At 37.2% G+C, this 24,277-nt stretch overlaps 7 protein-coding genes and 8 non-coding genes across 18 annotated transcripts; 5 read left to right on the top strand and 10 right to left on the bottom strand.

Annotated features, from left to right (window-relative positions):
* Nucleotides 1-196: 196 nt before the first annotated feature.
* Nucleotides 197-3,031, bottom strand: Y54G2A.37 (C-type lectin domain-containing protein). The gene is made up of 10 exons (NM_001028331.5): nt 2,918-3,031; nt 1,801-1,916; nt 1,628-1,753; nt 1,472-1,579; nt 1,260-1,307; nt 1,033-1,080; nt 878-957; nt 641-834; nt 494-571; nt 197-433 (listed from the first exon to the last, which is right to left on the bottom strand). The coding sequence occupies exons 1-10, from the start codon at nt 3,007-3,009 to the stop codon at nt 241-243; spliced, it is 1,083 nt and encodes a 360-aa protein (NP_001023502.3). The 5' UTR covers nt 3,010-3,031; the 3' UTR covers nt 197-240.
* On the top strand, nt 1,043-1,063 carry 21ur-13160. Its single transcript, NR_053002.1, has one exon.
* A 974-nt stretch (nt 3,032-4,005) lies between the features above and the next one.
* Nucleotides 4,006-9,171, top strand: Y54G2A.13 (ShKT domain-containing protein; the record flags this gene model as incomplete). Its single annotated transcript, NM_067855.6, has 10 exons — nt 4,006-4,104; nt 5,374-5,478; nt 5,682-5,780; nt 5,867-5,956; nt 6,007-6,069; nt 6,123-6,223; nt 7,426-7,995; nt 8,229-8,498; nt 8,551-8,754; nt 8,845-9,171. Exons 1-10 carry the CDS (start codon nt 4,098-4,100, stop codon nt 9,169-9,171), a joined length of 1,836 nt encoding a protein of 611 aa, NP_500256.3. The 5' UTR covers nt 4,006-4,097.
* Nucleotides 9,172-10,881: 1,710 nt separating this feature from the next.
* On the bottom strand, nt 10,882-14,329 carry Y54G2A.76 (Extracellular protein). The gene is made up of 4 exons (NM_001307339.3): nt 14,207-14,329; nt 14,001-14,158; nt 11,149-11,325; nt 10,882-11,100 (listed from the first exon to the last, which is right to left on the bottom strand). Exons 1-4 carry the CDS (start codon nt 14,244-14,246, stop codon nt 10,996-10,998), a joined length of 480 nt encoding a protein of 159 aa, NP_001294268.1. The 5' UTR covers nt 14,247-14,329; the 3' UTR covers nt 10,882-10,995.
* A 375-nt stretch (nt 14,330-14,704) lies between these two features.
* Nucleotides 14,705-17,882, bottom strand: Y54G2A.45 (the record flags this gene model as incomplete). 3 transcript variants are annotated; one of them, NM_001038356.6, is made up of 8 exons in its annotated part: nt 14,705-14,914; nt 15,775-15,884; nt 16,054-16,206; nt 16,597-16,844; nt 16,896-16,969; nt 17,508-17,629; nt 17,675-17,729; nt 17,778-17,882. In NM_001038356.6, 8 exons carry the CDS (start codon nt 17,864-17,866, stop codon nt 14,752-14,754), a joined length of 1,014 nt encoding a protein of 337 aa, NP_001033445.2. The 3 variants fall into 3 exon arrangements, with proteins under 3 accessions (NP_001033445.2, NP_001368201.1, NP_001368202.1); NM_001380109.1 differs by lacking the exons at nt 16,896-16,969; nt 17,508-17,629; nt 17,675-17,729; nt 17,778-17,882 and having other exon boundaries at nt 14,752-14,914; nt 16,597-16,830; NM_001380110.1 differs by lacking the exons at nt 16,054-16,206; nt 16,597-16,844; nt 16,896-16,969; ... (1 more) ...; nt 17,675-17,729; nt 17,778-17,882 and having other exon boundaries at nt 14,752-14,914; nt 15,775-15,800.
* On the bottom strand, nt 15,313-15,384 carry Y54G2A.t4. The gene has a single exon. It is a non-coding gene; the product is annotated as a tRNA-Asp (tRNA).
* A 148-nt stretch (nt 17,883-18,030) lies between the features above and the next one.
* Nucleotides 18,031-18,117, top strand: Y54G2A.70. Its single transcript, NR_053001.1, has one exon. It is a non-coding gene; the product is annotated as an Unclassified non-coding RNA Y54G2A.70 (non-coding RNA).
* Nucleotides 18,041-18,112, bottom strand: Y54G2A.t3. The gene has a single exon. It is a non-coding gene; the product is annotated as a tRNA-Asp (tRNA).
* Nucleotides 18,118-18,933: 816 nt separating the features above from the next.
* On the bottom strand, nt 18,934-19,731 carry Y54G2A.32 (DUF148 domain-containing protein; the record flags this gene model as incomplete). Its single annotated transcript, NM_067854.11, has 5 exons — nt 18,934-19,067; nt 19,113-19,202; nt 19,257-19,427; nt 19,477-19,554; nt 19,609-19,731. The coding sequence occupies 5 exons, from the start codon at nt 19,729-19,731 to the stop codon at nt 18,966-18,968; spliced, it is 564 nt and encodes a 187-aa protein (NP_500255.1). The 3' UTR covers nt 18,934-18,965.
* A 724-nt stretch (nt 19,732-20,455) lies between these two features.
* Nucleotides 20,456-21,881, bottom strand: Y54G2A.44 (DUF148 domain-containing protein). The gene is made up of 6 exons (NM_001038355.4): nt 21,760-21,881; nt 21,586-21,708; nt 21,208-21,285; nt 20,983-21,153; nt 20,649-20,738; nt 20,456-20,600 (listed from the first exon to the last, which is right to left on the bottom strand). Exons 1-6 carry the CDS (start codon nt 21,835-21,837, stop codon nt 20,499-20,501), a joined length of 642 nt encoding a protein of 213 aa, NP_001033444.2. The 5' UTR covers nt 21,838-21,881; the 3' UTR covers nt 20,456-20,498.
* Y54G2A.t2 lies at nt 21,331-21,402 on the bottom strand. Its single transcript has one exon. It is a non-coding gene; the product is annotated as a tRNA-Asp (tRNA).
* Nucleotides 21,882-22,516: 635 nt separating the features above from the next.
* Y54G2A.t5 lies at nt 22,517-22,588 on the top strand. Its single transcript has one exon. It is a non-coding gene; the product is annotated as a tRNA-Asp (tRNA).
* Nucleotides 22,589-22,699: 111 nt separating this feature from the next.
* Y54G2A.10 lies at nt 22,700-24,050 on the bottom strand. 2 transcript variants are annotated; one of them, NM_001028315.5, is made up of 4 exons: nt 23,894-24,050; nt 23,441-23,518; nt 23,128-23,388; nt 22,700-22,889 (listed from the first exon to the last, which is right to left on the bottom strand). In NM_001028315.5, the coding sequence occupies exons 1-4, from the start codon at nt 24,017-24,019 to the stop codon at nt 22,788-22,790; spliced, it is 567 nt and encodes a 188-aa protein (NP_001023486.1). In that variant the 5' UTR covers nt 24,020-24,050; the 3' UTR covers nt 22,700-22,787. The 2 variants fall into 2 exon arrangements, with proteins under 2 accessions (NP_001023486.1, NP_001380094.1); NM_001392271.1 differs by having other exon boundaries at nt 22,758-22,889; nt 23,441-24,033.
* On the top strand, nt 23,558-23,649 carry Y54G2A.65. The gene has a single exon (NR_053000.1). It is a non-coding gene; the product is annotated as an Unclassified non-coding RNA Y54G2A.65 (non-coding RNA).
* Y54G2A.t1 lies at nt 23,569-23,640 on the bottom strand. Its single transcript has one exon. It is a non-coding gene; the product is annotated as a tRNA-Asp (tRNA).
* Nucleotides 24,051-24,277: the final 227 nt, after the last annotated feature.

Here is a 24,277-nt window from a genome sequence, read left to right as displayed (position 1 = left end):
AGCTCGAAAAAGCGGGTTAAAAACCACGATAGAGTTTAGTTAGGGCAGTCAGAGGAAAATTCCTCATCGCACTAGCTACGTGCAAATTGAGAGCCAAACAGTACTTTGAAATGTAATGGAACTTATGGTTTTGTAAAAATCAACTGATGGCCGAACTATGCTCTTTTAGCGGCCACGTATCAAAGGTTGGACTGAATAGTATAAACAATTTTATTCCAAAATAGTTTTACAGGCTTAAACTCAAAGCAAAAGCTCCAGGAGCTTGCTCACAACAGCATCGGCGTCCGAATCCGACAACGCTGGAGCAGCAATCACATTTGTGTCAATTGAGAGCCCAGGAATTGAAGTGGCTCCACCAACCAGTACTCCGACTACTGTACCAAAGGAGGTGTAGGTGGATTTGATTGTGGTACCACCGTATTCGGCTTCTGGGCTGGAAAATGGAAGTTTCAGCAAAAAATCAGTTTTTCAGTGCAATTTCACAAAAACTCACGCAGCTGATATAAATATCATGCATGTTTGATCTGCGACTGGTGGAGTCCAAGAAGCAGTTGCTAGAGATCCGTCAACGCTTAAATTTTTAGAACAATGAACCCGGAAAATGTCGGGCGCACTTCAAAACTGCAACTTTAAAACTAACTCTTTCAAATCTAGATCGATATTATCGTCAGTGCCGTCAATTGGGAATGGTATGTTATTCAAATTATTATAATGATCAGTCGGATAATTCTCATGATCATTGAGGCCAGTAGAGTATCCGAAATTATCAATGTACCCGGTTAACATTGTCTTGTCATTCAGTTTGCTTGCTATGAAAATCGCAAAGTTGAAGTACTGAAAAATATGGTTTGAATGGAAATATGAAGGAATTTAGTACCGTTTTATAAGTAGAAATCGCAGAGGTGCTAATTCCAGAAGATTGGGTGTCATACATGAACAAGCAAGTCACACTGGGTTCTGGAATTGTATTGATAGACAATCAACTTAAATTTGTGCCTTTTCAACTTTTCAAGAAAAGTATCTGAAACTCACTTGATTTCGTTGTAGTCGAAGTTTCAATTGTTGATGTAGTAACATGATCTGAAATTTACCATTCAGATGGTTTTTCAGACGGACAAAAAAGCCTAAAATCTGGAAAAGTTTCACATGCTTGCCTACCTACGCCTATCGTATGCCTGCCTATCAACGCGCCTACTACATGCCTCTCTACCTACAACTCTATTTAACTACAATTTCAAAGTGCAAGCTCCCAAACTTACTTGGTTTTGTAGTAGTTGAGGTTTCAATTGCCACAGTCGTGAATTTTTCTGAAAATATTTTTTTGTCTAATTTTGACCGCTAATATCTCGGTTTTACTTAGTTTTATCAAAAAACTTTAAACTATCAAAATATGTATCATTTATTTCTCTACAAGTATGAAGTTAACTTTTTTTTTTGATATCTAGCAAATGAACCGAGATATGGCGCTTACCATTCGGATCATAACTGCAAGCGAATGGTAGAGCCACCTGCCCGCACATTGTCTGCCACTTCCCGTTCAACAGATTTTCAGCAACAAATCGATTGTTTTGGATTTTATCTGAAACCTTAGAATTTCTATTAAATCTTAGAGGTACGATAAACCGACTTGGATCAAAATTCGACCAAACCACCTGAGATCCGTCATCCCATTGGTACCCCAATTTGACAGACGGGCGGCTCAATCCGATCCAGAATTTCCCAGTGGAAACTCCAAGGCGAGTGCGGATAAGGGCTGAAATTTTAGAAATTTACTTTTCAGGATTTTAAAAATAAGCTTACTCGACAAAAAGTTGACTTGAACATAGCTTTGCACAATTGCCAAGTGCTGATTCATCGAGTGGCATGCGTTTTGAGCATCGTTGAATTTTAGAGGTCCTGTTGGGAAAGAGTAGCACCTAAAAAATTTTAATGTTCCGCCAAAGTACTTGAATACTAAAAAAAATTTACTTTTTGACAAAATTTACAGGAAAATATAAATTTTTGAAAAATTAATTTTCACTGCCGGAATTTTCAAAAATGGAATTTTCTATCATACATCTGGCCTTCCTCACACGTGGTGTCAGGCTGTCTCATTGCGGTTTGATCTACAAAAAATGCGGGAATTTTCCCCCAGGAAAATGTGACGTCAGCACACTCAACCATGCGAAATCAGTTGAAAAGTCTGCGTCTCTTCTCCCGCATTTTTCGAAGTTCAAATCAAAATGAGGCACTTTGAAACCTCGTGTCTTCATCGAATTTTCCGCGCTCCATTGTCAATCGCCTGCCGGACAACGCGTGGGAAAGTCGTGTACTCCACACGCACAAATGTATTTAGTTTTATAACTAAAATCGAGCCGCGACGCGACACGCAACGCGCTGTAAATCTACCCCAGATATGGTCGAGCCAAAATGGCCTAGTTCGGCAAACTCTGCCATTTCAATTTATGAGGTAAGCCAGAAATCCGTGTCAGATTCAAGTTCAGAAGAAAATTTCAGAATAAATTTTTGGCGCGTAATTAAAATTTTTTAAAAATTGGCGCAAAATTTAAATTTGTGTTTTTCTCGCAGACAATCGCCAAATTCGGACTTTAATTTTTTTCAGTGAGAAATTCAAATTAGCAAATTTTTGTCCAATAATTTGGGTGCGAATTTCAAAATTTTAATTTTTGAAAATAATTTTAAAATATTTTAATCGGAAATTCTGAAATTATAGCCAAATTTTTTGCAATTTTGTATTTTTTTTTTTTGTACTTGGGAATAGTACCAAGGTATTGTAGGAGTCCTGTAGTGGTACAGTAATGATACTGTAGTGTTATTGTAGTGGGTACTGTAGCATTAAAATTGAAACCTCCTAACATTTTTTCACCATTTGAAAAAATTATAAATTTTTAAAACAAAAAATTCAGCGAAAACTTACAACCCATCAATAAAGTCGTCTTCTTCCCGACGGCACTGCCCGTTAGCCAATTGTAGTAGAATAAATATTCCAAAAAGCTTGAGGTAAGTCATCGGAGTTACAAGAGTGAAAATAGGAACTAAGAACTTTTAAGACTAGTGTTAACGGTCATAAGCCGGTGCCACAGCTTATGGTTAAACATCATGCAAAACACTTTGATTGTGTGCTAAATGTGCTAAAAAATGTCAAATTACATCAAAACGAAAATTTGTTTTGCTGACCAAACTTGTCCCTCGCCCAATTTTCGAAACACTTGCGGAAATTTTCTTCGCATTTTAAGGCTCAAAATAAAGTGTCTCTCTTGGCCCTTTTTGGCTCTTTTTTTTCTAGCTCTCTGGCTTTTTGGGGAAAAGTGAATCACTAAAGGACTTTAACATTGGAATAAAATAATAAATATTAATGATGTAAAAACTCAATCCGGTTCTTCTGATTGTAGTTGATTCCAATGACTGCAAGGTGGGCATTTTCCAACCAACTGACCGACCATGTTGAAAGCAGTTCAAAATAAAATAACTGAATATACCTGTTGAATTTGGAATTCAAGACAAAAACCCCTGTAGCGCGGCTGGGATGGAATATCTAGGTTCCAGAAATGTACCCCTGATATTAAAAAAAAATTAGCAATTTTTTACCATATCAATTCTCCCAAAATTCCAAAATTTTTTTTTTGCAAAAAAGTGCAGTCATATGTATGTAAAAAAATGAATTCAAGACAAAAACCCCTGTAGCGCGTCTGAAAATTGACATCTAGGTCCAGAAAAAAAAACCTTTTGATAAAAATCTTCAAAAAAAAATTCCGAGTAAAATTGATATCGGTCTGACATTATTTTTCATACAAATCTTTATGACTCTGAGTAGTGTTAAAATTCCAAAAATTCAAAATTGTAGGGTGCATCTGAAGTCTTGAGATTTTCCTTTTTTCCATTTCCTCGTGAAAATTTTTTGAAAATAATTAATTAAATCATTTTTATTTTTCGTGAAACTTGTTCATCGACCTTATGCCACGTGGAAAAAATGTGTATAAAATGAACGAAAATGATTACAAATTCATAATTTCAATCAACATTTCACCGTTGAAAATATATCAATCGATTTGTCATCATTCTTGCGAACGATTATCGGAATAGTTCCAAGAACTACAATGGAAAGTTAGTTTTTTTAAAGATTTTTACAGGGTTTCCTACAAAACGTACTAAGAATTTTTATGGGAAAATTAAGATTTTCTAGGAAAAATGACGTTTTCCATCAGAAAATCAATTTTCAAACGACACTCTGTTATAACGCTAGCGCGTGTATTTTAGTTAATGGCGGGAGTTCAATGGCGCTTGCGACGAACATTTTTGTTTTGCGAGTCGTGAGATTTCCCAATTGCTCGCGAAATCGAGATTTAAATTTTTCTAGTGGCAGGCAAATTCAACAGTGAAAACTCAACTGTGTCCACATGGTGTCAGAGTGTCTCATCTCGGCTTCATCTATGTAGATCTTCAAAAAATGCGGGAGAAGAGACACAGAGTTCTCTACTGATTTCGTATGGTTAAGAACGTTACTGACGTCACATTTTTTGGGCAAAAAATGCCCGCATTTTTTGTAGATCAAACCGTAATGAAACAGCCAGGCCCCCAGCCAAGCATGGCTACTTTTAATTACTTTTTCCGGCAAATCGGCAAAGTGGCGGTATTTAAATTTCCGGTAATTCGGCCATCCGGCAATTGCCAAACATTTTCGGCAAATTGTGGTTTTGCACTTATTTTTTTGAAAATTACAGAATTTAAATTTCAAATTTCAAAATTAAACGCATCCTAAAAATGTTCCTACAACTATTTTGAAAAGTAAGGAAATTCTATGAAAATATCTAAAAGAAAACGGGAAAAAAATTAAAAAGGCACAGTTTTAAGTGTTTCCGTCTTATAAAAAAATCCCTCTACACATTTCCGGCAAATCTGATATCCGGCAAACGGCAAATCGGCAATTTGCCGGAATTAAAAATTTCCGGCAATTCGGCAAACCGGCACTTTGCCGATTTGCCAAACGGCAATTGCCGCCCACCCCTGATTCGATGTACAAAACTTTTCAACGTTGATTGGCAAATTAGCCAAATTGGTAAACGGTAGTAGAGAATTTTCGGCCACGCCCCATGCTTCGGCTGAATTTGCATAGAAAATAGTGAAAACAGGAAAGGTTTGAAGGAAAAATCGATATTTTCGAAGGTTTGGAATCGATGCGTAATCGATTAAAAAAAAAACAACGATACTCCGATATTCCGCTAGCGCGCCTCGTTTAGCCAATTGGTGATTTGGAGGCAGTTTGAATATTTTTTTTTAATTATTATATTAAGTCCAGCTAGAATGTTTATAATTAAAAGTGTTCACGATTTCTGGCCTAAAATTTTGAAAATTTATCACTTCTTTTTTTTGCAGTTCCGATCAAAAATCGAGCGTTTTTAACGTTCATCCTCTTCGTGGTCCTTGTTCAGTTTTCAATTGGATTGGGCAATTTCTCACGGGATATTCGTTCCATAAATGGTAGGTTGCCTCTCTTCGGCGAAAATACAAAACTGCCTATTCTGATTGGATGACTCAACTTTTTAAAATTTTAAAAAAAGTAGGAATGGAGAAAAACATTTGATTAATTAAATAACAAAAAGTGTTCATTGAAAAACTTGAGAAGCAGTTCGAAATTCGACGTCAGAATTTTTCGGCGAATGCCAAATTAATTTTTTTTCCAGATCCATCATCTTTCTGCAAGAAACGGACGAACTTCGAACACCCCAACTGTACGTGCACCGTAGTTAGTACAAATGTTTCGGATGAAGTTTGCAAGAAAGGTAATCGGAATTTGTTTTTCTGGTCTTTCATTCGAAAACAAATTGATTAGAGAAGTAGTTATGATACTTATTTAAACAAACTTCAGACTTTGAAAATGGCCAAGAGGACGTTCTGTGTGGAGCTGGAACGCCAAAAAAGACTTCAAGTGCACAACTGAGAGATCAGAGATGCGAAGGTTAGTTTTTATTCGTCGATGAATTATTAATCCTCGTTATATTATTGTAGGAGGACTTCAATGGTGTAAATCTCATCATTTAGACAAAAAGTGCAAGTCGGCAAGTACAAGTGGTTAGTTTCAATTAAAAAAAAACTGCTTTCCAATAAAATCGATTCAATTTCAGTAGTCAATGATTCATCGAACACTTCTGCAACCGCGACTCAAACCACCACTCCCTTGACAACAACTTTTACATTGGAGAACGCGACAACGAAGGAAAAAGTGGTAAGTTTAACGAATAATGTTCAAGTTCAGCTCAATTGCCGAGTTTAAAATTTTTCGGAAATTGGCTATCATCCGTTAGTCAAATATTGAAACAAAAAACTCAAAACTGACAAGCAAAAATTTTTTATTTTTCATAACACGTGGTGTCTGGCTGTACCACGGCTCCACTGAACATAGGGCTCCCAGCTGAGTGAGGCGCAAAATGCGGGCGTGTGTGTGTGTGCAACGTAGTGCGAAGTGGTAGTTGTTTGGAAGCGGCCGACACGTTCGGGGTTCCGCGCCGCACTTTACATAATTACATGCGGCTTGGGTGACGCCGTGAGGCCGGCGCGGCGACCGCTGAGGGTGGCGGAGGCACCGTTGCGGCGACCTCATGGAAGCCCTAGCTTCGTCTGAAGTTGCACAGAAAATAGTGAAATCATGGAAATTCGATATTTTCAAAGGTTTTACTCTTACCGTGAAAGCTGTACGATCTGCGGGAATATATTTTTCATAACAGGGAGCCCTAACTGACTAGTGAGCACAAGGCGGGAAAATATTTTTTGAAAATTTGTGACTTCACAGCGCATTTCGAATCATTGTTTTTCAATCTAAGCGTCGGTTTTCGTAAAATTTTTCATAATTTGCTTCAATTTCTTCACTTAACCTGCTAAGTTTTTCAGAATTTCGGTGAAATATCAATTGTATAAATTAACACGATAAAGTTATTTGAAAAATGATTTTTAAAAATTTGGCGAAAATCGACGCTTAAATTGAAAAAAATTATTCGAAATGCGCTGTGACGTCACAAATGTTCAAAAAAATATTTTCCCGCCTTTCGTGTGCAGGAGAGCAATGGGACAGCCTGAGAAATACAAATGTGTTCGATAATTTGACAATTTGCATTTGACAAATACAACAGAAATGTTTGATTTTTCGATGTTTTTTTTTTGTTGCTTTAAATTCGGTGAATAGAGAAAAACTCAGGGATAATTCAGAAATTTCATTTTGATGAACAAAACTTTTCGTTTCTCAATTTTCAAAAAAAATAAAAAATAAAAAAAGTACTGCAGCTTCTCCGATAAACTGAACCACGCACGAAACGCCTACAGCCAGAAATTCGTTTAATAATTTGAAGAAATTGCACAACTTTTCAATGCACTTTCTTAGCATCATGAAATTTAAATCTGGTTTTGAAATTAATTTTTTTTTCGAAATTTCAGACAACGCCAACACCGCCTCCACCTACGACAACGACACCAACCACCACACTGAAGCCTACGACTTCACCCGAGAAGCATAGCACAACGGAAGAAGCCACGTCCCCTTCACAGAATGAAACGACATCAGTCACCACACAGAATCCTACGACTTCAAACCAGAAGAATGAGACAACGGATGAAGCTACGTCTTCTCCACCTACGACAACGACACCAACCACCACACTGAAGCCTACGACTTCACCTCAGAAGCCTGACTCAACAGAAGAAGCCACGTCCCCTTCACAGAGTACAACGACACCAGTCGCTACACAGAATCCTACGACTTCAAACCAAAAGAATGAGACAACGGATGAAGCTACGTCTTCTCCACAGAGTGCAAAGACACCAGTCACAAATCCTACGACTTCACCCCAGAAGCCTGACACAACGGAAGCCGCGCTCCCTCTAACGACTGCAACAACTACAAAGGCTACACAAACTTCACACAGACCAGCTGAATCAATAATTCAGCCAGAACAAGAACTTCCGATTACGGAAACTTCAGAGATGCTCAGCAATATGACTTGTTCGGTAAGTTAACCAGGACTTAAATCGGTATGAAATCAGGTTTTCAATTTCATAGCAAGAAATTCAAATTTAGCTAGTTTAGAGCTTACACTTAAGTATATTCATGAGATCTAAGCTCCGTCGAGTTTCGCGGTAAGACCCAACTCATGATTATACTTAAACTGGAGCTTTCAAAACGGTAAATTCAAAACTTCATGTTCAAAAAAATCTAAAATCTATATCTAAACCTTTTTCAGATGAACGTCGACATCTGTGATGAGAATTACTGTCCGAAACTTGCTGCTGGAATTAAGAAGGCTGGTGACGATTATAGCTGGCTTAAAATGCCTCTTTGTATTATTTTTTTGCTATCTATGATCGTAAATGTCGGACTTTTCGCTTGCAACTTCAAGAAGTACTTCAAGAAGAAACCAGCTGCTCCGAAGACTCAAGCGGCTCCAAAACCTGGTGCAAAACTTCGAGAGACTCAGGCAGCTCAGAAGAAGGAAGTTCAGACGAAGAAAAAGGTACGGTTTTGGGAACTATTTTGATAATCCCAGAAAACAATCATTATTCCAGTATCCATCTGAAAAGAGTGAGAAGAGCGAGGCTACATCTCCAACTCCAAAGAACACAGAAATGAAGAAGAAGCTTCTGGAGACTCAAGCCAACCTTCAGAAGATCCGGGCCCACATGAAGAAGAACGCTCTACAGCACAAATCGGACACTAGAACATCGAAGTTCAAAAAGATGGGACCAATCTTCATTCCCATGGAGCCTGATGTAAGTTTTTGAGGCTCACGCAAAGAGCCTTTGGCTAGCCTACCTCATATTTTCAGAGACAACTGAAAAAAAATCATGTATGTTTTGCAGATTCTGCAGGCGCCGGTACTTCCCAACGTTGTTCTGGACAAAGTGTGGTACGATCCGACATGCAACGTGATGTACGATATTGGATCCGATGTAGACGATATCGAGCTGGACACGTCGTTCATGGTCGATCCAAGTACGATGACGGAGGAAGAGGCCACCAAAAAGAGTAAGAAAAGCAAGAAGAGCTCAAAGAGCAAGAAGAGCGAGAAAGCTAAGGGAAATAAAATCAAAAAAGAAGAAGCTAAGAAGTCAGAAGATGAAAAGACTAAAGAAGGATCGAAGAAAGACGAGAAGAGTGTGAAGAAGGAGAAGACTGTCGAGAAGTGAAACATTGATGCCGCTTGATGATGACCATTTGAATTTGAGAATAAATAACTTGATGTTCGAATTGTTTTTATTGATTTTGTTGTAAATTCAAATTTAATGAGAGTTCAAGAAGTTTCCAGAATATTCTACAAAATTCTAGAAGTCTCCAGATTGTTTTAGAAAGTTTTAAAAGTTCTCAGAATTTGCTAGAAGTTTTCAGATATAACTGGAAAGTTCAAGAAGTTTCCAGATTATTCTAAATAATTATGGAAGTTTCCAGAATATTTTTAAAAATTCTAGAAGTTTCCGGATTTTTAGAAGTTTCCAGATTGTTTTAGGAAATTATAGAAGTTCCCAGATTTTTCTAGAAGTTTCCAGATGTAACTATAAATTTCAAGAAGTTTCCAGATTATTCTGAAAAAAATCTGGAGTTTTCCTGATTTTTCTAGACGTTTCAAGATTTTTCTAGAAATTCAAAATAAGTTTCCAGAATATTCTAAAAATTTCAAGAAATTTCCAGATTATTCTAAAAAAATTCGGGAATTTTTCAGGTTTTTCTAGACCTTTCCAGACTTTTCTAGAAAGTAAAAATAAGTTTCCAGGTCGTGTTAGGAAATTTTAGAAGTTCCCAGATTTTGCTAGAAGTTTCCTGATTATTCTTAAAAATTTCTAGAAGTTTCCAGACTTTTCTAGAAAATTCAACAAGTTTCCAGATGATTCTGGAACACTCCAGAAGCTTCCAGTTTTTTTTAGAAACTGCTAACAAGGAAAGTCAGCTCCAAAAATTCAAAATTGTAGGGCGCATCTGAAGTCTTGAGAATGAAAATCCAAAGGGTCCCCCCTTTTGATAAAAAGCTTCAAAAAAAATTCCGAGTAAAATTGATATCGTTCTGACATTATTTTTCTTACAAATTTTTATGCCTCTGAGTAGTGCTAAAATTCCAAAAATTCAAAATTGTAGGGTGCATCTGAAGTCTTGAGAACGAAAATCCAAAGGGTTTTTTTTATATTTTTATCAAAAGGGGGGACCCTTTGGATTTTCGTTCTCAAGACTTCAGATGCACCCTACAATTTTGAATTTTTGGAAGTTTAGCACTACTCAGATGCATAAAAATATGTAAGAAAAAGAACGATATCAATTTTATCAAACTTTCAAACTTTGACCGCAAATTTGATTGGTTGTGGCTTCCAGTGGGTATATTAATCCCCACATCAACGACGTTCCTACAATATCCGTAATGAGAACTTGAATCTTTTAATTTTTTATCAATTCAGCTGATAATGAGCAAAAATAAGTATCTCATAGTTTTTTTCATTCCAAACTTTCAAACTTTGACCGCAAATTTGATTTTTTGTGGCTTTCAGTGCGTATATTAATCCAAACCTCTAGCGCGTCTGAAAATTGACATCTTGGTCCAAAAACGTACCAATAATATTTTTAAAAAATTTAGAATCCAAATCTATGAAAATTCTACCAAAATTCCAAAATGTTTGTGCCACCCTTTTTTCGCAAGGCTAGTACCTGTTGTACCTTTTGAAGTACCTGTTGAAATTGAAATTCGACACAAAAACTTCTCAGAGGCGTTAAACCGTTTGAAACGTGTGCCAGGAAGCCGATCATTTCTATTGCTCCAACCTGCATGCTGACTTGAGCTGGAATGAACATACCCATTAGTATAATACCGATTTGGATGGATATGGAAACAAAGGGTGCTCTAAGGCAAATTGAGCATTTTTGAGCATTTCGTTATTACTTTATTTTTTAACATTCTTATTAAAATAATAATTATTAATATGTTCAAAATAGTCAACACCAATGTAAATTACACATGTCGTGATTAATTCTTATTGCTTCAAAATCTCATTTCCCTGAGGTTGCTGATGACGTACAAGAAGCCCGTTTTCATTCTGAAGTCCCTCATCTCCACGGCCAAATGTTGCATCAATTATCTGCAATTTTGGTTGTTAGGACTAAAGTTCTTAGTCAAACAAACTCACATCATCCTCAATACCATCCTTGAAGAAGAAGCTCTTCAACGCAAACGGGTTCTGAGGGAAACTGTTATGAATGACTACAGTAACCTGATGGTAGTCTGGGCATTGTTGTTCGGTAGTGTCCAGGCAGCAGTAATAGTCGACCTGGTTGTGGTAGCAGCAGACGGTGTCAGCGTTTGGCTGGAAATTTTATAGGATGAACAAAAATAAATTAAAATTCCGTTTGAAAACCCTATATTTTTTCAGTGTAACTATAGTTGTAGAAAAGTTATAGTCTACAGACAGTTTTTTTCCGAATATCCACATCTTATTGTACCTAATCTTAAAGACTTAAGACATTGGGCCTAAACCTATGAACTATGCCTATGGGTCTAATTTTTAACAATTTTTTCTATCAAAATCTAGCCTACCACGTGTGTTTATTTGAAAATGTGTTGTTATACACACAGTTTATAGAAAAGGATATGTGAAATACCAATATCACAAGGAATGAGCAAAAAGTTTTGTCAATTCACATTTCCTTTCACATTTTAATAACCATCATTAACAAAGCTATTGTATATTAAAGGTTGGGTACTGAAATTTGGGAAATATTTTCATATGACTCCAAATTTACCCCTGATTCCGAATATCGATGTGAAAAAATTCAAAAAAATTTCCCTGATTTTATATTTGAGCTTCAAATCGCGAATTTCATTTGTGCCCCGGTTTCTTTTTTCAAATACGCGCCGAAATAAATTCTCCTTGGAGCGCGTTTGCCTCATTTAATTTTCTCCATATATTTCCACTTCTTTCAGTTTTTCAGCTATTTTCATTCATTTTTACACGGGGTTCTGGCTTCCCTCATAAATTGAAATGGCAGAGTTTGCCGAACTAGGTCATTTTGGGCCGGAGAGATTTTGTGTAGATTTACGGCGCGTTGCGTGTCGCGTTGCGTGTCGCGTCGCGGCTCGTTTTAGTTGTAAATTGATGTATTTGCGAAAATTCAATGAGAAAGGCCAGAACCCCGTGTAAAAATGAATGAAAATAGCTGAAAGAAGTGGAAATATATGGAGAAAATTAAATGAAGCAAACGCGCTCCAAGGAAAATTTATTTCGGCGCGTATTTGAAAAAAGAAACCGGGGCACAAATGAAATTCACTATTTCAAGCTCAAATATAAAATCAGGGAAAGTTTTTTAAATTTTTTCACTTAGATATTCGGAATCAGGGAGCAAGTTTGGAGTCATTTAAAATATTAAAGAAATTTGAGAGTTTGCTTTTTTAGGCCAAAAATGGTCCAAAACTACCAAATTTTGTAATGTGACGTTCTGGAAATTTTTCAAAAAAAAAAGTTATGGCCGCTCAAAGTTTTGGAAAAAATGGTCTATTTTTAGCATCACTGCGACACCGAGAAGTTGCCAAAATTGATGAGATTTTAGCTAAAAATTGGCCATTTTCCAAAACTTTGAGGGGCCACAACTTTTTTTGGGAACATTTTCAGAACGTCTCACTACGAATTTTGGTAGTTTTGTACCATTTTGGGTCTAAAAAAGCAAAGTCTCAAATTTCGGTACCCCACCTTTAATGATACTTTTATAGCCTAAGTAATCAAGTAATAAAATAAAAATGTATGTCATTATTATGTAAATAGTTTGTTTCAACGATATTTAGAAGGAGATGTTGGGGCCAAAAGAAAGTTGAAGTAGTAATATAATTAAAGTATACTTTTTTTTTATTAGCCTGTTAAAATGAATAGCTCAAAGGATTTTTTACAGACAACATTGCGAATTTCTATTATAACTAACAATTAATAATGACTAACTAATAAAATTATTTTCTAATTCAACAAGCACAGTAAATGCAATATTATTGAAGACTGCAAGACTAACTTCCAAAAAAAGTGATCTGGTGAAATACGCCATACTAACAATGGGTAATTTGTACTGTCTAAATAAAGCATGAGTTTAATATAAATTCAATAGGAATTCATAATTGAAGGTTTATTATTAGGTCTCCAAATAAGTTCCGGGTCAAAAATCATAACTTTGTTCGCTGTGTATCGATTTTTATGAAACTTTGGGAATTTATGTTATCAACCATGATCTTTCATTTGACAATAGTCACAAAATTTTTTGACCACCCCAAGTGTCCTAACTCGGAGCCAATTTTTTCAGGCATTTTTCTGATCTCGGTTCTTTTCAGCTTTGAGTTAAGGCTTGTGTGCGGATTTTGCTATGTTTAAAATACATTATTAGAAAACAACAAAAATTTGGAAAAAAATTCGTCCAAAACATTTTTTTTTTGGTTTGTCGTCAAAAAATCTTCAAAAAATTTTTTGTCAAAAATTCTTGATTTTTCATACAAAAATGATGTAACCATGTGCAAACTATTTTTACACGTACAAAACATTTCAATTTAACATTTGGATCTCGAGAAATACTCCAAAAACTCAAAAATATTTCGAAAAAGCTATGTTTTCTGTTCGACAAAATTTTTTTTTGAAGATTTTTTGACGACCGACGAAAAAAATTTTTTTTTGACGGATTTTTTTCCAAACTTTTTTGTTTTCTTACATTGTGTACTAAACTTAGCGAAATCCGCACACAAACCTCAATTGAAACCTGATAAGAAGCGAGATCTAAAAAATGTCTGAAAAAATTGGCTCCGAGTTAGGGCACTTCGGACGGCCAAAAAATTTTGTGACTATTGTAAAATGAAAGATCATGGTTGATAACGTAAAATCCCACAGTTTCATAAAAATCGATACACAGCGAACAAAGTTATGATTTTTGACCCGGAACTTATTTGGAGACCTAATATGAATTCAATATGAATTCATAATCGAAAGTTTATTAGCAAAAATGATTTTCTTACCTTATCCGGCAACGCATTAATACACAATGAGTTCTGATGTGGTAGGCATTTTCTTGGCTGACCATCGGGTCTTAAGAGAGGTCGGGATCCTGCAGGACATGCAGGAATTGTTACTGGATTTGTGTCTTTTAGTTGGGTTGGGATTGCTGTGGAAAGGACTGAAATTCAGACTATTAAATTAATAAGTATTACTAAAATAACATTACCGAAAACAGAAACCGCTAGAAAAACTGCAAACATTCTCATTTTCCACGGGGAAAAATCTGACAAGCCTTTTCGGATGATTTTCCGTCAATTTTCACTTTTCCGACGACGATTCTTCAAATTTGACCTATTTTTCACTTTCTTTCACATTTTACGCAGCGGAGATCTGAGATCTCATCAATCGTCTTATCAAATCTTTGAAGAAGAAGGCTAGCGGGAAAAGCGTGCGGGAAAATGAGAATATATAGAAAATTTTGGATGAACCCTAAAAATTTTCCAAAAATTTTGAATTGTTTCTTGAAATTTCTCTTTAAAAAATTTCCAAAATTTTTAAAAAATCTCAAGGTTTGAAAAAAAATGTCAAAAACCTCCACTTTTGTAAATCCGGTTTAAAAAAATTTTGAATTTAAAATCCAGAAGTAAGTATTCAATTTTTTTTTCAATTTTTTTTCCAAATGCCTTGTTCCGCCAATATCCTTACATTTTTTGTTTAATAACATTTTTAAATATAAAATTTATAATTTATAATTTAAAATTTATAACAACACTATTTCTTCGGGCACCCCAAATCTCCATAAACATTCAAATCGGTATTAAAATAATGGGTATGATCGTTCCAGCTCAAGTCCACTTGCTGATTGACACAATATAAACCATCAGCTTCCGGACAAATTTGATAGCTTGAGCCAACTGACATGTCGTTGTTGTACCTAAAAATTTTGAAATTTTGAAAATGTGTTTTTTTTTCAAACTTTTATAATACATATAAATTTATAGTGTCAACTATTTTTATTAAAATCTGAAACTTTGAACCTACTACTAGAGCTACTACTGGAGCTGAGATACACGAGCTTGAAAATTATAGCCTGCCGCGACGCGTCCGCGCCGCTCACTGGTGTCATTGAGCGCGTATATCTCCGCTCATATCTAACTGATTCAAATGAAATTTTATGAACAGAACTATAAACATTATCGTCAAATGGTAATTTGCTGACTATTTATTACAATTAATTGTTATATCAGTTAGGGGTGTAGGCTCTAACGTACAGACATCGTACAGACATCAACAATTTGATGATTTCTTCTTTTTGGGTCTTGCAAAAAGATTCTCACCGGCCGGGAATTGAACCCGGGTCTCGCATGTGACAGACGCGGATACTCACCACTATACTACCGAGGACACGGCAGGGAGCATGTCCTACGGGCGTGGAGGAAAGTGGGGGGTACACAGGCGCCGGCACGGCCCGGCAAGTGGTACGTGTACGCAATTTGTCCACCGTATTCCGTATGCCTGCTCGGCTGCGTTGACGCGTGTTTCTCAAAAACGGCACGCTCATTTTTTAAAATTTGAATAACAAAATGACCAAAAAAGAATTCTCTAATTTTTGTACGTGAAGTTTTTTCCATAACTCGCGTATGAACCTGTGTGTGCGGTGGAGCGCATTTGCACTGATGTACCACTTGCCGGGCCGTGGCCGGGGTCACATTGGTCACGTACAAAAACACGAAAATTGACGACAAAAATGCAGAAAGGGGTAAAATTCCAGGTTTTTTCAGATTTAAAACTCACCAAACTTCAGTACGATGATGGTACATCCTATCGTGATCCACCGGTGCATTTTGCAATGGCACATGTGGTACAATATCGTGATGGTGGACAACACGGAACGAGTAGGCAAACTGTAAACTTTCGTAACATTTTTAAAGGTCATCTAGGAGCAGAGTTGTTCGCTTTGGAAGTGAGGTGGTCTACCGCGACGCAGCCGCGACGCCCGCGGAAGAACTCGACCCAACTTCACATGTGTGCAAGTTGTCTCCATGTAAACCTAGCAAAAGCCCTGAAATGTACCGTATTCTGGTGCCACAACGCATAATTATAGTCTCCGGTTCTTGGTTGACCCGCCGTGAAAACCTTCACAGAATCTGGATTGAATATGCCTGCCTTCACAACCCAACTTGCACCGACAGAGGCTAAAGAAGCGCCAAGAGAGTGACCGGTGACCTGAAAGTTTAGACTATATCGAAGTACAATAAGTTTTTGGAAGAAGTAGAAGTAGAAAAAAATATACACAAGCTGCGAAAATTTGAGCCCAATCCGACAACTGCGAGCTGAGTTATGACGCTTTAAAGTTTTGAGGCTGACCGCGACGCAACCGCGACGCACGGCCGAAACTTTCAAGCTTAGTAACTCAGCTCAAAGTGATCCAATTTGTGTGAAATTTTTTGAGTAGGATGATCATAATCGATTATCTCAAGATGAATGTATTTAGAATAAAATATGATAATGACCGCGACGCAACCGCAACGCTCTCTCAGAACTTGAAAGTCTCATAACTTCCCTGCGAATAAGCGTATTGTGCGCGCAAATTTTAAACGGAAATGAATTTCTCACCCATAGTTCATAATCCGGGTACCTATACTTCAAACTTCTGATCTCCTGCTCGAGCCCCGCTCTCCAAAGTGCCAAGTAGGCATCATAGAAGAATTCGAAAACCTTTCCGACGTCGAAAAATTGTTTCTTAGCCACCAAAAAATTGAGCACCTCCTCTCCTAGCTGAGTATTTCCAAGTGTCGCACGGAAAGTCATCACCAGAATTTTTTGGGAAACATCAACAGCGGTGATCATTGCACATTCGGTTGCTGGAAGGGAATTATTGATTATTTGAAAAACATTTTTTATGTGTTGCTTACGAGGAAGAATTGGACTTGGGTCGCTGCAGTTGACTAGAAAACGCTTGGAAACCTTCAGTGTTGGCCAGTTATTGCTGAAAATCGAGACTGAAGATACTAAAAAATTTTTTGATAACTCTGTAAAAAGTTTCAAAGTTCTACTGCAACTGTACGCTGAGATATACAAGCTCAATGTTGTGGGTGGGCCGCGACGCGACCGCGCCGCGCGTCTAAGTCTTTGAACCATTGTAACTTTGTTGCCGGCAATTCAACTTCTCTGAAAAATGTATTGCAGACCGAACCTTTTACGCTTAATCTACGGAGTAAATAAAATTATCTGACTTTCCGATATTGGATTTTTGACAAATTTCAAAACTTCTTTTGCGAAAATCTAAGTTAATACTTTTACAGAGTTTGCAATAATATACTGTCAGAAAAATTTTCAGAGTACGTCGGCACCTGGAAGCTGAAATACGACGGCTAAAAAATTGAAGCTGGCCGTGACGCGACCGCGCCGCACGCTGCACAGTTTTTGAACCATTGTAACTTTGTTCCCAGTTGGCCAAACGGTTTGAAATTTTTGCAGTGCACTACATAATAGGACCATTTGGAGCATTTTTGAAGTCCACTCACTCGAAACATTTCTGAGCCATTTTTGCATTAGTGGCTCCAGCTCCAAAAAGCGGCAACCATTTCGTTCTGGCCTCATTATCGTCATATGTGGCATTTGGAGCATGTGGACAATTGAGCACTTCCTGAAAACTTTCTATGCGCCTTTAAACATCACGCATTTGACTTACTTTGATAGTATTCACACATGCGGGTGTATTACAAAGCTTTGAGTCTGCACAGTAGCTGAAAAATGTTGGTGAGGTTACTGTAGGCTACGGTATTCAAACTTACTGATACCCAGAGCCTAAACAAGTCTCACAGGATTTTAACGCATGTGAAAATCCTGCGAAAAAAAGCACAAATAGCACAAACTGTTGCATGATCGTTTAAAATATCGTAAACTGATAATTTCTCCACTATTTATATTAATTATCATCATATCAGTTAGGGGCGTAGGCTCTAATGTACAGACATCAGGAAGTTCGATATGCATATATGTATGACAACACTTTGATGACTTCTGCGTAATTTTTTTGGATCTTGCAAAACCGATTCTCCCCGGCCGGGAATTGAACCCGGGTCTCGCATGTGACAGACGCGGATACTCACCACTACACTACCGAGGACACGACAGGGAGCATGTTTTAAGACCGTAGAGAAATGAGGGGGAAGACGGGGGCCAGGGTCACAGTGGTCAGGTACAAAAACACCACATTTAACGCCATAATTGCAGAAACGCCAATTTCCAGCCAGTTTCTCAGATTTCCAGCTTTAAAACTTATTAAGTTGTCATATGTACAATGCACCGAGTTACGTTGCATGATTCTAAAATCATGATTTGGAAGCAAATTTGTACTTTCGCCTTTCCATTTTCACATAATTATATTCGATTCCGTCATCTTTCCCGTTATCAGCAAGACATCTAATTAAATGTTTTATTACATTTTCAGAATCTCCGAGTTTTATTGCATATAATATTTGTGCTACGAAACACAGTTTCTGTTGGGTCTGTAAATAACTCGAATTTCAGCGAACCCCAGTTTACGAAAACTTCGAATTTCCAAGTATACTGAAGTAATGGAAAGATTGATCAATAATTCTATTATGTGCTTAAAAATTTCAGCTCAATTGGACCACTGGGAGCCAAGTTATGGACGTGAACTTGGGCGAGGTAGACCGCGACGCGGCCGCGTCGCACACCCTCCAGTTTTTGAAAGCTCATAACTTTGTGCATTGCGGTCCTGGAGTTCTGGAATTCGTGGAGAGTGTGCCCGCTGGCTTATCCAATCACATGATGAGGCAAAGTGCAATAAAAAGATTATGTTCGAACCTGAAAACTAATTTGAAAGGGTTTATTTACATAGACAATAATGTACTAAAGCGGATAAAACTACACTGCAAATTACTTGGCATGTATGGATTGTTCAATATTCTTGTTCCTACAATATAACAATATTTCATTTTTCGAAGTAAGAAAAACTATAGAGTCCATTGAAGGTTAGCATAGTCTTTAGCGTTGGCCTTCGCAAACTTTCCAGTCAAATCTGTCACAGAGTCTTGAATTGTTGGGGTCTTCTTGATCTAAAAAATATAATTCTCAGATTTCAAAACAAGGATTTAATGTACTTTTTGCATTGCTTCCATCATGAATGTCTGGCATGTCACGGTGTAGTTGTTGTTTGCCTTGGTGTCAGCAGCCCAGAACATGGTTTTCATCTGGAACAATTTTATATTTTAGGTTCAGACCCTGACAAGCAATAGAAAACTCACATTGTTTGCTTCAGCTTTAGTCAAGTACTTTGTGGAAATTGCCTGATTATATAGGTAGTTAATGTATTTTTTGAGAGAATATCGGTAGTCGATGAAGGTTAGAGCCTTGTTCTGTGCGTAGGCTTGCTTGGAGAGCTGATTTTTGGCATCCGGCTTTGCGTTTGCTGCTTTCTAGAAATATTGGAATTATGGAAGCCTTAGTTGTAAGTATGCTGCTCACCCAATTCTTCGGCACCCAATTCTTCACTGCAGTCTTTGCCTTGGCTATTGTGGTTTGTTTATTCACATTGGTAGTTAGCTGAAAATGAAATCAAAGTTACCTTTTCTCGTTGAATTAAAGTCTGAAACCCACCGTTTTAACTTTGGCCGCCGCAGCATACGGAAAAATCTTCTGAAGTGCTCCAACCACAATTTGATCACTTGCAACGTAGGCGCTTAGCGAACACAGGAGAAACAGAGAAATGACACGTGTCATCTGAAAGTCTCACTAGTTATTGAATCCAATTCGCACCGAAAATTAATACAAAAAACCTTTCAAAATCGCTGTATACGTGCACTCTTTATAACAGTTGACGCCCACCATGTTTAATCCGACAGTAAGTCCAATCGTATGATGGGACAAAGTATGAAAAATAAAGTTATGAAAGTAGTTTTTAGTTAGAACAATTGACATACTTTTTATACAATGAGATGCATTATTTTAAACAAGACTACACACAATTTGTCAGGAATAATTGAGGAAATACGTTAAGTAAATCTAATTTTAAACTTTAAACATATACATGTAGTGAACTACTGTAATATTTTATTATGTAAAATATCTATTTAGCGTAAACGTCATATACGGAAGTTTCTACCGATCAATCCTACGAAACTAATAAAACATCATTGTATGTATTCTCATTCAAAAAAAAAAAAAACTATTTCCGCATGCTACTATTAATGAATCACTGTTATTTACACAGTTTATATAATGTGCTAGCTATCACGTTTGACGGAAACGATCATGTTCCATCAACTTTGGTGCAAGCCATAGTGCATTGAACAAACTACTAAAGTAAGGCTCAACTCTAACCTCATCAATCTATGCATCAATTTTCAAAATGTTATGGAAAACAGCAAATTTTAAATTCGAAATTCAAAGTTTCAAATTTATCAAAAATTCCACTGTATAACTATTCTAGCAGTCTTTACTGATGTTTAAACCAAAAAGAACAACTTCATTATTCCTTTACAAATATATCACAGAGTCCATTGTAGGTTAGCGTTGTCTTTAGCGTTAGCCTTCGCGAATTTTCCAGACAATTCGCCCATAGCTTGATCGATTGAAGGGGTCTTATGAATCTGAAAACTTTGAAATTCTATCGAATTTTTAAACAAGAGGTCTCATACCTTTTGAGAAGCCTCCACCATGAACGTCTGCGTTGTCTCGATGTAGTTGTTGTTCGCCTTGGCGTCAGCAGCCCAGAACAAGGTTCTCATCTAAAAAAGAGACACATTTATTGAATGTGTTAGGTATTCTGAATTTTGTCTGAAAATTTTGAAGCTTTACGCTAATTTTGAGCAGAGATATACCGGCTTGAAGTTTTTAAGCCGACAGCGGCGCGGCCGCAACGCAACCGCTGCGTATCCGCGCCGCGCTATCAAAACTACAATCAAAACTACAAACAGCTGTAACTTTGCTCCAAGTGGCCCTGGAGCCTTAAAATTTTTGAAGGAAACTCACACTAGTTGCCTCCTCTTTGGTCAAGTATTTGGTGGCGATTGCCTGTTTATAAAGATAATTGATGTACTTTATAAGGGAGTATCTGTAGTCTATAAAGGTCATCGCCTTCTTCTCTGCATAACCTTTTTTTGAGAGGGGATTTTTGGCATCTGGCTTGACTTTTGTGGCTTTCTGAATAAAAAATTACAGGTTTATTGGTAAACTGAGGTATAGTTATAAACTCACCCAATTCTTCGGCACCCATTTCTTCACCACTGCTTTCGCCTTGGCTATACTTTTTTGCTTATTTACAGTGTTGGTTAGCTGAAAAAAAGTAAGTTATCGGAAGAAGCCGTTCCAAAACAAATTCTCCCCGGCCGGGAATTGAACCCGGGTCTCGCATGCGACAGACGCGGATACTCACCACTATACTACCGAGGACACGGCGGAGAGCCTGTCTTAAGAGCGTAGAGGAAAATGGAGAGCCGCGGTGTGTAATAAGTTGCGTACAATACAACAAACTTGACGGGCTTTTAAACGATTCTTTTGAATTTTCGCTAATTTTTAGTGAATTTTCATTACTTTTTCATAATAAAATACATCCATACATCAACAACAACTCACCGTTTTAACCTTCGCCGCCGCAGCATACGGGAAAATCTTCTGAAGTGCTCCAACCATAATTTGATCACTTGCCACGTAGACACTAAGAGAACACAAGAGGAATATGGTAATTGCACGTGTCATCTGAAATTCAAACTAAGTAAAGTAAAGTAAAGAAGTAAATTTAAATCATACCGAAAAACGAAAGGAACCTTTCAAAATCGCTATAAAGTTCCGCTGTTTTATAATAAACATGAGTGTGACGACGCCCATTATGTGTAACTCAGACAAACGCTTAGTAGCTTAATTAGAATTAAACCAAATATAATGGGGACATAATTAATACGCTTCCTATTCTAATCCAATATGGATTTTCCAATCAAATATGGTTGAAATCTAATCCAATATGGAACAAATCTAATGAAAATGGTTGAAATCTAATCCAATATGTAACAAATCTAATTAAATATGGATGTCTAATCTAATACGGAACAAATCTAATCTAACATGGACAAATCTAATCCAATATGGATTTTATAATAAAATATGGAGCAAATATAATCCAATATGGATTTTCTAAACAAATATGGTTGAAATCTCGTTTAATATGGTTGAAATCTAATTAAGCTACTAAGCGTTTGTCTGAGAATCCGAAGATTTATCCGATCGTATGAGGAAACGAAGTGCAAAAATATTGTTTTCAGTGTGTTTTTGTTATGTTCAATTGTCAAACGTTTTTTTCACAGTGAAACAGTAATTTTAATACCTGTAAGAAGATTAGACTAAATAAAAACCACCAAATGTCATTGAAACCCCCCACAAAAAAAATGAAAAATTCAAAATTTTCTGACAAATCTCGTCAAGTCTGATGTATTGTCCGCAACTGGGCACTCACGGCACTCTGTGCTTCTCCCACTTTGCTCTACGGCCTTAGGACCAGCTCTGTGCCGTGTCCTCGGTAGTATAGTGGTGAGTATCCGCGTCTGTCACATGCGAGACCCGGGTTCAATTCCCGGCCGGGGAGAAATTTTTTAACAAATTGGAATGCTCCTGGAATCTAATCAATTAGTCAGTTAATTTTAAAAAAATGTCCGCTTTTGTTTTTTGACCATTTTTCAAAGGGATAATACGGATTAAACAAATGATGTATTTAAAAAAAACCGCCGAACAAACTGTAAACAAAAGAACATAAGAGATTAAAAAATTTATTCGGAACAAAAAGATTAAAGATTCCACTGGAGGTTAGTGAAGTCGGTAGGATTGGCCTTGGCGAACAAGTTGGTATTTTTCTGTACTTCAGCCATCAATTTATCTGAGTCTTTCACCTGAAATTAAAAAAAAATGAACTAGGTGTATTTATTTATACGAAGTTTGCTCCAAAAATTTCAGCTCAATCGGACCACTGAGAGCGGAGATATAAGGGTTTAAAATTGGTGGGTAGACCGCACGCAACCGCGCCGCAGCCGCGCCGCACCCTCCCAGCTTCGAAACGATGTATCTCGGTTTAAAGTGGTCCGATTGAGCTGATTTTTTTTGAGTAGACAGATAAATGCATAAACTTACCAATGAAGCAGCGTCCATCATGAATTGTCCGCACGTCATAGTATAGTTGTTGGCAGCCTTCACATCAGCGGCCCAGAAAACTTTCTTCATATTATTTGCCTCGGCCTGTGTCAGGAACTTGGAGCTAACTCCCTGCTTGAACAGGTAGTTTACGTATTTCACAAGGGAATATCTGTAGTCTATAAAGGTTAGGGCTTTGTTCTGTGCGTAGGCTTGCTTAGAGAGGGGATTTTTGGCATCCGGCTTTGCGTTTGCTGCTTTCTGAATACAAAAAAATTATAGAAATGTCTTTTAAAATTGGGTTCATACTCACCCAGTTCGCTGGAACCCAATTTTTCACTACAGTCTTCGATTTGGCAATTGCTGTTTGCTTATTCAAGTTTGTAGTGAGCTAAAACAATTTTAATTAGTACCTTTTCAGAATTCATGCAAAAAACGATTCTCCCCGGCCGGGAATTGAACCCGGGCCTCGCATGTGACAGACGCGGATACTCACCACTATACTACCGAGGACACGCTGTATACAGCTGTTCCTAATGGCGTAGAGTAAATATTTTTTCCACTAGTGGGGGAGCTAGGGGTACGTAATTGCGTACATTACATCAGATATGACGAGAATTCACAAAAATTCAAAATTTTCGCTAATTTTTAACGATTTTCAAGGAATTTAAGACTCTTTTCAAGGGTTTCTTTCTTTTTTACATAATAAAAACTAACAAATCCATGAAACTTTTGCACTTATTTCAATAATTTGGGCGAGCCTCACCGCTGTAACCTTCGCCGCCGCTGCATACGGGAAGATCTTCTGCAAGGCTCCCGCCACGATCTTCTGACTTTGTGCTACATGGACTGATAGAGCTACTAGGAGCAATATGGGTATAACACGTGTCATTTTGAAAAAAAAAAAGTAAATTGTTTGACCTAAGTACATGTATTCCGTCCTTTTTATTTATCCGTCTGGTCATGGTTTTTAATCGGAAATTAATCGCCTACAAAACCCCCATTGAGCTGATTAGACCACTGTGGCTGGTGGGCTTAAACTTTGGTTTTTTTGAGTTCGTTGAATAAAATGTTTGAAAAAAAATCTCCAAACGCTTGATAAATTACTATTATTACAAATTTCGGTACTTATTCAATATAAACCTTTTTG

Source organism: Caenorhabditis elegans, chromosome IV (genome assembly GCF_000002985.6).
Source record: "Caenorhabditis elegans chromosome IV".
Classification (NCBI taxonomy): Eukaryota; Metazoa; Nematoda; class Chromadorea; order Rhabditida; family Rhabditidae; genus Caenorhabditis; species Caenorhabditis elegans.
Note: the sequence above shows the minus strand (reverse complement) of the source record. Positions and strands in the feature narration are given on the sequence as shown.

What these genes read in the sequence shown, in the direction of transcription:
- Y54G2A.37 (NM_001028331.5), bottom strand. Translation starts at nt 3,009, where the DNA reads ATGACTTACCTCAAGCTTTTTGGAATATTTATTCTACTACAATTGGCT. An exon ending in TTGGTCGAATTTTGATCCAA is followed by an intron (nt 1,580 to 1,627) that starts GTCGGTTTATCG and finishes CTAAGGTTTCAG; the next exon opens with ATAAAATCCAAAACAATCGA. An exon ending in ATGATATTTATATCAGCTGC is followed by an intron (nt 434 to 493) that starts GTGAGTTTTTGT and finishes TCCATTTTCCAG; the next exon opens with CCCAGAAGCCGAATACGGTG.
- Y54G2A.10 (NM_001028315.5), bottom strand. Translation starts at nt 24,019, where the DNA reads ATGACACGTGTTATACCCATATTGCTCCTAGTAGCTCTATCAGTCCAT. An exon ending in ATTGGGTTCCAGCGAACTGG is followed by an intron (nt 23,389 to 23,440) that starts GTGAGTATGAAC and finishes TTTTGTATTCAG; the next exon opens with AAAGCAGCAAACGCAAAGCC. An exon ending in TGATGGACGCTGCTTCATTG is followed by an intron (nt 22,890 to 23,127) that starts GTAAGTTTATGC and finishes TTTTAATTTCAG; the next exon opens with GTGAAAGACTCAGATAAATT.
- Y54G2A.44 (NM_001038355.4), bottom strand. Translation starts at nt 21,837, where the DNA reads ATGGGCGTCGTCACACTCATGTTTATTATAAAACAGCGGAACTTTATA. An exon ending in CGGCGGCGAAGGTTAAAACG is followed by an intron (nt 21,286 to 21,585) that starts GTGAGTTGTTGT and finishes ACTTTTTTTCAG; the next exon opens with CTAACCAACACTGTAAATAA. An exon ending in CCAAAGAGGAGGCAACTAGT is followed by an intron (nt 20,739 to 20,982) that starts GTGAGTTTCCTT and finishes TCTCTTTTTTAG; the next exon opens with ATGAGAACCTTGTTCTGGGC.
- Y54G2A.76 (NM_001307339.3), bottom strand. Translation starts at nt 14,246, where the DNA reads ATGAGAATGTTTGCAGTTTTTCTAGCGGTTTCTGTTTTCG. An exon ending in TCTAGCGGTTTCTGTTTTCG is followed by an intron (nt 14,159 to 14,206) that starts GTAATGTTATTT and finishes TCTGAATTTCAG; the next exon opens with TCCTTTCCACAGCAATCCCA. An exon ending in TTAATGCGTTGCCGGATAAG is followed by an intron (nt 11,326 to 14,000) that starts GTAAGAAAATCA and finishes TAAAATTTCCAG; the next exon opens with CCAAACGCTGACACCGTCTG.